This window comes from Oncorhynchus gorbuscha, linkage group LG02, assembly GCF_021184085.1.
Source record: "Oncorhynchus gorbuscha isolate QuinsamMale2020 ecotype Even-year linkage group LG02, OgorEven_v1.0, whole genome shotgun sequence".
In the NCBI taxonomy this organism is placed as follows: Eukaryota; Metazoa; Chordata; class Actinopteri; order Salmoniformes; family Salmonidae; genus Oncorhynchus; species Oncorhynchus gorbuscha.
In genome coordinates, this window is record NC_060174.1 from 94,212,943 (window position 1) to 94,224,945 (window position 12,003).

Sequence of the window (12,003 nt, forward strand, 5' to 3'; positions counted from 1 at the left end):
ATGAAAGCAGGTTCACACTGAGCACATGTGACAGACGTGACAGTCTGGAGACGCCGTGGAGAACGTTCTGCTGTCTGCAACCTCCTCCAGCATGACCGGTTTGGCGGTGGGTCAGTCATGGTGTGGGGTGGCATTTCTTTGGGGGGCCGCACAGCCCTCCATGTGCTTGCCAGAGGTAGCCTGACTGCCATTAGGTACCGAGATGAGATCCTCAGACCCCTTGTGAGACCATATGCTGGTGCGGTTGGCCATGGGTTCCTCCTAATGCAAGACAATGCTAAACCTCATGTGGCTGGAGTGTGTCAGCAGTTCCTGCAAGAGGAAGGCATTGATGCTATGGACTGGCCCGCCCGTTCCCCAGACCTGAATCCAATTGAGCACATCTGGGACATCATGTCTCGCTCCATCCACCAACGCCACGTTGCACCACCGATGGTGATGGTGGATCCTTTAGTCCAGGTCTGGGAGGAGATCCCTCAGGAGACAATCCGCCACCTCATCAGGAGCATTCCCAGGCGTTGTAGGGAGGTCCTACAGGCATGTGGAGGCCACACACACTACTGAGCCTCATTTTGACTTGTTTTAAGGACATTTACATTACATTTACATTTAAGTCATTTAGCAGACGCTCTTATCCAGAGCGAATTACAAATTGGTGCATTCACCTTATGACATTACATCAAAGTTGGATCAGCCTGTAGTGTGGTTTTCCACTTTAATTTTTAGTGTGACTCCAAATCCAGACCTCCATGGGTTGATAAATTTGATTTCCATTGATAATTTTTGTGTGATTTTGTTGTCAGCACATTCAACTATGTAAAGAAAAAAGTATTTAATAAGAATATTTCATTCATTCAGATCTAGGATGTGTTATTTTAGTGTTCCCTTTATTTTTTCAGCAGTGTATACAAACACACACACACATACTCCAATTTTGTATAATTGTTTTGTACTGTTTTCACCCAGACTGTCCAACAATACAACAGTTCAAGCCAGAACATCATAGGCCATACGGTTGATCACAGTCCAAATGAGAACTGACTGAAAAAGGAGGGCAAACAATTGAAAGCGTCGGCTTTTATCCATAGCCCCGTGGTCATTTGATCCTTTACACTGTCAGCATCTGTATACTGTGCTGCTGCTGGTAAGCCTCTGGTAAGATAATATATTCCCTTGGATCCTCTCCTCGCTCTCATCTATTTTTCTCTTTTTGGCCTGCATGTCTTCTATAACATAACCGGCTTAACCTGCTCTGTTATGCCACTTTCACCCAATGATAGAGTGACCATGTATCTGGATGGCACATCCAGTTTGCATTGCTTCTGCCACAACCCACAAACATTAGTACTATGTATGAACCACAGTCAACACTGGCCTCTTCTCCACAAATCAATTAAGCATATAGAAAGACAGAGAGAGAGAGAGAGACTTCCTGAGTCCTAACTGAGCTCTCAGGTCCTCCCCTAACATGACATTAGCAAGTGCAAAGAATGACTACGCGAAACACAGTGCTAAAACAGGAACGAGTGGGGAGTGGAGACCCAATACTTTTAGCGGCAGACATTTTATTACATTCAGAAAGTGGCTGTTGCCAAGTTTGCTGGAGAAATTAATTGTATTGTAAATTGACTTTCCGACATTTTCTCAAAGCATGCCAGTTACTAAGTTAGCTACAACATAAAAATAAAAAATAAAAATGATTTAGCAGACGCTCTTATCCATAACGACCCACTTACAGTTAAGTGGTAGCTAGGTAACTAGGTAGGACAACCACATAGAGTATCCGTCATAGTAAGTACCTTTTTCCTCAATCAAGTAGCTACAGTATCAGCAAAGTCAGTGCTAGTAGTAAAGTGAGTGTTAGTTCACGAAAGGCAATAAAGACTCAAATCTTTCTTGAGTACAGAGGCCTAGCCTAGACTTAGCATGTATTTCAGTAGCTTGTAAGCAAAGCTATTACCATCACAAAGAGGTCTCTTTCTCACCTGCTTGTCACACCTGAGCTTCTGACTGCCACTCAATGTAATCTAATTAGGCCCATATTGAGTAATCATTAGCCTGTTGTATTCACTCCAACTCCTTCTAATTACATATCTTAATTACCGCTATCATGTATCATGAATAGGGGTAAGATGGGGTGAGCTAATCGGTTAGCACTCTCTAATTAGCTTTTATGCTAGTGTCGTCGAGGGCTCCTGACTTGTCAGCAATGTGAATATGTGAGGATATGTGGGAGTGGGCGATATGCAGAGGTGATGTGTCTTTAGTGTTCTCGGGGTCACGACACACAGCTTGTGGCGGGGCTGTGGCGCCAATCAAGGTGCATGGTGGGTATAAATAATTTACAGTGTCAGCGGTGGTCAGTGGATGAAGTGGGGAATTTGAAATAGGATGTGTGTATGTGTCATGTGTGTGTGTGTGAGACTATACCAGTGTAACCAATGTAAAGTGGCCCAGGCAGAAAGAGAGAAGAGAAGCAGAGGTTGTCTTGATTCAGAAGTGGTGGGAGTATTTATAAGTATGCATGCTGAGACTGGCTGGATTTATGGACAAGAATCAGCAAACATGAATTCACAATGTGTATCAATAAAGCAAACGCTTGAGCTGTGCTAGACAATTAAGCCTGCTTGTCGATAGCATCTTATTCAATACGACTGCAGTTATAATTACACAAGCATGAAATTAATGGACTTTTGTCCAAAAAACTCTTCACTTGGCACTGTAAATGGTTGATATATAATATCTGACTTTACACTGAATAATGTTTTTTATTAAATTCCAAAGGATAAGACAGAAAACATTCATGTTCATAAAGATTTAGAACATTCTCACAAGTTCTTAATCATTACCTAATGAATGATTACCTAATGAATTTTCAATGACGGCCTAGGAACAGTGGGTTAACTGCCTGTTCAGGGGCAGAACAACTTTGTCTGCTCGGGGATTTGAACTTACAACCTTTCGGTTACTAGTCCAATGCTCTAACCACTAGGCTATACTGCCACCCCAAATATCAGACCGTATACCACGAATATGACAAAACATGTATTTTTACTGCTCTAATTACGTTGGTAACCAATAGCAATAAGGCACCTCTGGTGTTTGTGGTATATGGCCAATATACCACGGCTAAGGGCTGTATCCAGGCACTCCGCTTTGCTTAAATATATAGTAGACAATATTATTGTCTGTTGATGGACACATTTGATTGGTCTCGCGTATCTCTTTGAGATGAACTGAGTCTGCAATAAATTGGGATAGAGGTTGAATCCCAAATTTAACCCTATTCCCTACATAGTGCACTACTTTTGACTAGAGCCCTATGACACTATATAGAAACTCAACAGAAACTTGGACGGTCAGGGACATTTGTTTTTCTTTCCTCGTTCTCTTTTTTTTGCCATCCATTTTGATGAGACTGATCTCAGTGTAAATCCCCCCTGACACCAGTCTAATGCCATCCTATCCATGCCCCTTTCCACCGCCTGGCATTGTGCAGTTAATCCAGACCAAGGCCCCCGGTGTGTTGCATTGGCCATTTGTCTCTCATTGGCTGCAAAAGGTTTACAATGTATTTCAATGGAGACATTTACACTTCAGCTGTATGGAGACATGCTGTGGGGTTGAGGTAGATTTTATAAAGCAGAGGGCATTGAAAATAACATTGATCACCTTTTATGGAATATGCTTTTCTTTCAGGTGGTTGGCCCATCTATGATTGAGTGTGGAGTAACCATGTTTGAGAGTATCCTTGTTTGAGAAATAACCCGTCTGAGACTTGAAGACAAGCGTGAGCAGCATTGCAGCTAACTTCTGTACTTTATTTCAGTGCGATAATGTTATTGTTGAAGTATGCGGGTTCAATACCTAGTTACTTACACTGTATCAAAGCACCACAAAGCTAATCTTCTCTCCACATGCTGTGTGTATAAGGCTCACTATTACCCCCAATGCCTTCAATTACTGTGTGTGTGTGTGTGTGTGTGTGTGTGTGTGTGTGTGTGTGTGTGTGTGTGTGTGTGTGTGTGTGTGTGTGTGTGTGTGTGTGTGTGTGTGTGTGTGTGTGTGTGTGTGTGTGTGTGTGTGTGTGTGTGTGTGTCCTGGGTTCAAATACTATTTAAATTACGTTAAGTATTCAGATATATTTTATTTGAAAATGGAAGTAGTTGTTATATTGTTTTTGGAAATACAAAAAGTATTTCAAATACAAATAAATACTCCCACGGATTTTAACCCTGGTCCCAGGAGTATTTGGAAATAATTATAAATATTTTCAAATAGTGAGCTATTTATAGGAAATTATTTGAAACTACTTCCAACAGAAGTAGTTTATTTCTGACACTTTATTTGAATATACTCAAATACAAGGAAAATAATAAATAATTAAATACAGGCTTTTAAGCCCACTTCTGGAGTGTGTCTGCGTGTGTGTCTGCGTCTGCGTGTGCGTGTGCGTCTGCGTCTGTGTCTGTCTGTCTGTGTGTGTGCGTGTGTGTGTGTGTGTGTGTGTGTGTGTGTGTGTGTGTGTGTGTGTGTGTGTGTGTGTGTGTGTGTGTGTGTGTGTGTGTGTGTGTGTGTGTGTGTGTGTGTGTGTCTGTGTGTGTGTGTCTGCGTCTGTGTGTGTGTGTCTGCGTGTGTGTCTGCGTGTGTGTCTGCGTGTGTGTGTGTCTGTGTGTGTGTCTGTGTGTCTGTGTGTGTGTCTGTGTGTGTTTCTGTGTGTGTGTCTGTGTGGGTGCCTGTGTGTGTCTGCGTGTGTGTCTGTGTCTGCGTGTGCGTCTGCGTGTGCGTCTGCGTGTGTGTCTGTGTGTGTGTCTGTCTGTGTGTCTGTCTGTGTGTGTGTCTGTGTGTGTGTGTCTGTGTGTTGCGTGTGTGTCTGTGTGTGCGTCTGTGTGTGTGTCTGCGTGTTTGTGTCTCTAAGCTCCTTTTCCTCTCTGCCCCCACAGTTCTGCTGGGTGTGTTGACGGCATGCGCCCAGACGGAGATGAAGAGGGTTGTCGGTGACAATGCGACACTGCCCTGTCACCACCAGTTCTGGGCAGGTGACGCCCCCACACTGGACATCGAGTGGCTCCTACTCAAGCCCAGCTCCAAGCAGAGAGTGGTGAGTGACTCCCTTTGGTTATTGACTTTGGGTGCATCTCAACAGCCTAAAGGGGCTTCCTCCCCTTGTCACATTTCCTCCATAACTAGACAGGTGAAAGCACATTCCTGGTATAGGCATCTATATTTCTGTCACCTTGCCTGTGTTTTCAGATCAGAAGGAGAGGAGCCAACAGGAAGCAATTTCAGACTATTGAGATCATAGAACCAGAAATAAATTATAAATCAAATTGTATTTGTCACACGTGCCGAATACACTTACGGTGAAATTCTTACTTACAAGCCACTAACCAACAATGCAGTTTCAGAAATAGAGTTAAGAAATAATTTACTAAATAAACAAAAGTAAAAAAAAAATGTTTTTAAAGTAACACAATAAAATTACGTAACAATATGTCACGGTTTTCTAGGTGTGGTGAAGGAGAGTCGGACCAAAACGCAGCGTGTAGATTACGATTCATGTTTAATGAAAAAAAACACACTAAACACAAACACTACAAAAACAATAAACGTAACGAAAACCGAAACAGCCTATACTTGTCAACTAAATACAGCGACAGGAACAAAGACACTAAGGACAATCACCCACGACAAACTCAAAGAATATGGCTGCCTAAATATGGTTCCCAATCAGAGACAACGATAAACACCTGCCTCTGATTGAGAACCACTCCAGACAGCCATAGACTTTGCTAGATAACCCACTAAGCTACAATCCCAATACCACCATCAAAACCCCAAGACAAACACACCACAATACAAAAACCCCATGCCACACCCTGGCCTGACCCAATACATGAAGATAAATACAAAATACTTCCACCAGGGCGTGACACAATAACAAGGCTATATACAGCATTTATATTGTTTCTTTGTACTGGACACAGACACAGCTTCTCCCCCATCATGACATAACAAACAGTACAAACAGTCTCCAGTTCATTGAGGCCTATATGGGTCTATATAGGGACCCACTCTTCTCAATGACTAGGATTACCCCCAAAGGACTGAATCAATCGCTCATCCACTTCTCTCAACTTTGAAGATCTTTCAGCAAACTTTCTTGTTTTTAGAGTCATTCTGGTTTCACTCAACCCATTTGCACTCCTGCAAGTGAGCAGAGTTGTCATTCCATTTGGCCACTGGTCAAGCTAATATCTGAGGTACCGTCAAGCTTGTTAGACCAATATGGCCCCCTCCATTTTCCCTCCATTCTCTCCCTGCAGGTTATTGAAAGTGCTGCTACAGTTTGCCTTCGGTGAAGGATAGTTTACAAGGCCTGCTATTTATCCACAGAAAATAAAATCGCATTCACCCACTTTACAGGCTCTGCTTGGATATCCATGGTGATGTTTAATACCTGCAATGGGGGTTATAAACTTTAAGTGCTGTGGGCTGAGAAAAATATGCATTCTTCCCTGCATTTGTTAATTTATGAATTTCCCTACATGGTCAAGTGATGAAATAATGTCTTCTTTTGTCTTTGGGTCTGAGATAATGTAGTGGTAGACAGTTTGTTTATATACAGTGTCTTCAGAAAGTATTCATACCCCTTTACTTTTTCCACATTTTGTTGTGTTACAGCTTGATTTTTAAATTGATTCAATTGAAATGTTGTGTCACAGTCCTTCACACAATTTCCCATAATTTCAAAGTGGAATTATGTTTAACTTTATCCCGGACTTTAAAACAGTTATTTAATGGCTGTGATGGGAAAAACAGAGGTTGGATAAACAACATTGTAGTTAGTCCACAATACTAACCTAAATGACAGAGTGAAAAGAAGGATGTAACAGTTTTCCTCCTCTAGGAAAGATCGGACCAATGCGCAGCGTGGTAAGTGTCCATATTTTAATGAAATAAAACCGAACACTGAATACAAAAGAACAAGTGAAATAAATGAAAACCGAAACAGTTCTGTATGGTAAAACACAGACACAGAAAACAACTACCCACAAATCATAATGGGAAAACAGGCTGCCTAAGTATGGTTCTCAATCAGAGACAACGATCGACAGCTGCCTCTGATTGGAAACCATACCAGGCCCAACACAGAAATACACAACATAGAATGCCCACCCCAACTCATGCCCTGACCAAACTAAAACAGAGACATAAAATAGGAACTAAGGTCAGGACGTGACAAAGGAAGCCTGTACAGAATATAAATATTCCAAAACATGCATCCTGTTTGCAATGAGGCACTAAAGTAAAACTGCAGAAATTTTGGCAAAGAAAGGAACTTTATGTCCTGAATAAAAAGCCTTATGTTTGGGGCAAATCCAACACAACACATCACTGAGTATCACTTTCATATTTTCAAGCTTGGTGTTGGTTGCATCATGTTATTGGTACGTTTGTCATTGGCAAGAACTAGGGAGATTTTTTTTAAATAAAACTAAATGGATAAGAGCCAAGCACAGGGAAAATCCTAGAGGAAAACCTGGTTCAGTCTGCTTTCCAACAGACACTGGGAGACAATTTCACCTTACTGAGCGTGAATAATTTTTTAAAGAATAATGTGCAAATATTGTACAATCCAGGTGTGCAAAGCTCACCTCGTATCTAGAAAGACTCACAGCTTTAATCACTGCCAAAGGTGATTTTAACATGTTTTGACTCAGGGGTAAATTAGATATTTCTGTATTTCATTTACAATATATGTGCAAAGGTTTCTAAAAGCATGTTTTCACCTTCTCATTATATGTAGATGGATGAGAATGTTGTTTTATCCATGTTTAATTCAGGCTGTAACACAACAACATGTGGAATAAGTAAAGGGGTGTGAATACTTTCTGAGGGCATTGTAGCACAGCATGTAGTATGATCACCACATAATCACAATGATATGATATCTGTGTTTACAATGATTGACAATGGTCAATAGCATAGTTCGTTCATTACCCCTAACTGATGCATATGTGCGTGTACTGTATCAATGTGTGTGTCACCTACACATATCCACAACCCTTCTCCAGATAACCATGGGTACAGAACCATTTACATTTACATTTACATTTAAGTAATTTAGCAGACGCTCTTATCCAGAGCGACTTACCACTTTCCTACACAAGTCCTGCTATGCACAGCCAGAACCTCTAACCCTAATCTCTCTGTACCTCATTCCCTCCCTCCTTGCCACCTTCCCTGCCTCCCCACCAGGTGATCACGTACTTTGCGGGCCGGGTGTACGACCCCAACGAGGCGGAGGCGGGCCGGCTGTCCTTAGCCGGGGACTACCTCAAGGGGGACGCCTCCCTGCTGATCAGTGACCTTAGCCTGGGCGACTCGGGCGAGTACAGCTGCAAGGTTAAGAATGGGGGAAAGTACCAATGGAGCACGATCAACCTCATAGTACAGGGTAAGTCCTAATGAAGCCCGGCCATTCTCATAGTACTTGGTAAGTACGAATGGAGCACGATCAACCTCATAGTACAGAGTAAGTCCTAATGAAGCCCGGCCATTCTCATAGTACTTGGTAAGTACCAATGGAGCACGATCAACCTCATAGTAAGTCCTAGACCCACTGTGTATTTTGGGGGATTTTTCACACAATCAAAATGAAAATGCACAGCAACAAACAAAACAGAAACAAATTAAAACATTCATCACCATATAAGGTTTTGGATGATCAATTGAAAACAAACAGAAAAAACCCCTCAGGGAATTGGGTTTGGTTGGGCTAACACCGAATTCACTGTAATACAGTATCATTCTTAGGTCCCTTGAGAAGGGATGCTGTACAGGTGGGCATCTAGTAAGACATTTAAGAGATCAAGAGATGTTCCCGCCACTGCTTGGCTGCAAGGTTTCACTGGTATATGAAATGTCTAACATTGTTTAACCTTTTGCTAAACTGGACTAAATCAGGGTCCCACAGAATGTTTCTTCATAGTCTTAAACATCTACTTTGAAACAAATGTATACACCTCACACATATGGTTATGGGCTTAAAAAGAGAAGACGAGAAGACGTACCTAGTAGCCTAGTGGTTAGAGCGTTGGACTAGTAACCGGAAGGTTGCGAGTTCAAACCCCCGAGCCGACAAGGTACAAATCTGTCGTTCTGCCCCACTGTTCCCAGGCCGTCATTGAAAATAAGAATGTGTTCTTAACTGACTTGCCTGGTTAAATAAAGGTAAAATAAAAATATATAGACTTGAAATGCATTACATGTTTTGTTTTGATTCACAATAATACACTTTATACACATCACAAAAGACGGAAATATAAGAAAACCATTTGACATAGAAACAACACATTTTCTGCGTGAAAAAAAGTGTATTAATTATGAATTTATGAAAAATATGAATAACATTCCACCCATGAGGCCACGAGGTCATTTGACTGCAGGAAAGGCATACATGCTAATGTGGTGGATAGAAATGATTTAGGAGATACTATCCTTTCTCCCTTCATACTGTGGTTGACTGACAATGACCACACAAACACTGTTGGTGAGATGTTTGAATCACTACCTAACTATCCTGTTGGTGTCACTGAAGGATAAGATGGCAGTTACTTGTCACGTACTTGTGAAAATGAACTCCAAAGGATAGACAATGGACCACTGCCACATGTTGCTACCGATCCAAATCCCTGACTGTGCATAAGAGATAAAAGCGTAAGTAGCACCTGTGACACTGTGATACAGGATCTAGCTGTGTATGGCTCTGATATAAAGCTCTCTCCAGCCTGCCCTCCCCTCCCACGGTCTCCCACAGTAAGACGTTAAGAGAATGCACCACACATTTATGCATACATTTGTACAAATTGGCCCGCAGCTTTGAAACGCCACTTTCGATTTTTTTTTGTGAGAAAAACATTAGTGTTCGCCTTCTTCAACGGTAAGATAAGAGGATGGGGGATTGGGGTTGGGGCGCGGTGGGAAGTGGAACTGACACAGAAACAAGATGGATGGCCCCGCCTCCTCCTCCCCCTTCTCCTCAGCCCCCCTCCCCCACCCAATGCATCCTGGTTAGAATTCACCCTACTCAGCAAAATGAAGAGAGATCAGGGGAAGAGAGGTCCATGAGAGGGAGGTGGATGGTGGGGATGTTATGGAGATGTGTCTAAGGAGTTACTAACAGGGCCCAAATGGTCTAAGCAGGCATTGTTGTATTTATCTCACTTATACAGTGCATTCGGAAAGTATTCAGACCCCTTGACTTTTTCCACACTTTGTTACGTTACAGCCTTATTCTAAAATGAATTAAATTGTTTTTTTTACTCATCAATCTACACATAGTACCCATAATGACAAAGCAAAAACAGGTTTTTAGTAAATGTTGCACATTTATTAAACATAAAAAACAGAAATACCTTATTTACAAAATCTGTTGTTCTGCCCCTGAACAGGCAGTTAACCCACTGTTCCTAGGCCGTCATTGAAAATAAGAATTTGTTCTTAACTGACTTGCCTAGTAAAATAAAGGTAAAATAAAAAAATAAAAAAATAAAAATAGTTGGTCTATCTAGTAGGAGATTCTGTAGCAGATTAGGAGATTCTGTGACTTATTAATGATGCACCAGTCAACTTGGTCATTATTGCTCGTTTCATATTAGTAGATGACTTTATACTGCTGTAAGCACTCAGCGATGACAGACATATTTTTAAAATTTTATTTAAACAGGAAGGGCTCATTGAAATTTGAAATATATTTTTCAAGAGAGTCCTGGTGTAACGTCTGATTTCTTCCTCTGAAGAGGTGTAAGCAAGAATCGGACCAAGATGCGGCGTGGTAAGTGTCCATGGTTGTTTATTTAAAAACATAAACTGAACACTATGAATACAAAAACCGTGAACAAACCGAAACAGTACCGTGTGGCGACAAACACAGACATGGAAACAAACACCCACAAACAAACAGTGAAACCCAGGCAACCTAAGTATGATTCTCAATCAGAGACAACTAACGATACCTACCTCTGATTGAGAACCATACTAGGCCGATACTAGGCCCTAATCTATGGATTTCACATAACTGGGCAGGAACGCAGCCATGGGTGGGACTGGTAGGGCATAGGCTCGCCCACTTGGGAACCAGGCCCAGCCAATCAGAAGTTTTCCCCCAGAAAAGGGCTTTATTACAGACATAAATAATCAGTTTCATCAGCTGTCCGGGTGACTGGTCTCAGATGATCCTGGTCTCATTCATTTCTCTGGCAACAGCGCTGGTGGACATTCCTTCAGTCTGCATGCCAAATGTTCACTGACAGGGATGGAAACAAATTTGTACACAAAGTTTGAGAGAAATACGTTTTTTTGTGGGTATGGAAAAATTCAGGGATCTTTAATTTCAGCTCATGAAACATCTGACCAACACTTTACATGTTGCATGATGTAAGCCTTGTCGATGTTTGTGAAGACTCTGGTCAGAGTAGTGTCACTGCTGATGGGTCCTACAGTACCAGTCAGAGCAGTGGAGAACGCTACCTTTGGTCAGTCTTTAAATATGGGAGAGCAATTACAATTATCATGTAAACATATTATTATTGCATGTATTTTATCTTATCATATGCTGCAAAATCACACGTTTTTTATTCAGCGACTTTGGTTTGAGAACATTTTTATGTTATATTCTACTTTGTTTTAATAGCATACAGACAACCATTTGGGACATAACCTGTATTCTCTCTCTTCAGTTCCTCTACCTCTTTCTCAGTGGTTGTCAGTCTGGCCTCCATGGTTGGAAGCTCTGCTGCTAGTGCTGGAATTGTATTATTAAAAACCAATAAGAATATGAGATATGTTTCGCCATCTGCTGGTCCATGTTTCGCCATCTGCTGGTCCATGTTTCGCCATCTGCTGGTCCATGTTTCGCCATCTGCTGGTCCATGTTTCGCCATCTGCTGGTCCATGTTTCGCCATCTGCTGGTCCATGTTTCACCATCTGCTGGTCCA

At 41.7% G+C, this 12,003-nt stretch overlaps 1 protein-coding gene across 2 annotated transcripts in view; it reads left to right on the forward strand.

Moving 5' to 3' along the window:
* Positions 1-12,003, forward strand: part of LOC124013344 (CXADR-like membrane protein) — a 138,033-nt gene that overhangs the window by 104,066 nt on the left and 21,964 nt on the right. For both annotated transcript variants that reach the window (XM_046327644.1, XM_046327637.1), the window contains exons 2-3: positions 4,944-5,101; positions 8,263-8,461. In XM_046327644.1, the coding sequence (XP_046183600.1) occupies positions 4,944-5,101; positions 8,263-8,461 (357 nt within the window). The remainder of the gene's footprint in view (positions 1-4,943; positions 5,102-8,262; positions 8,462-12,003) is intronic.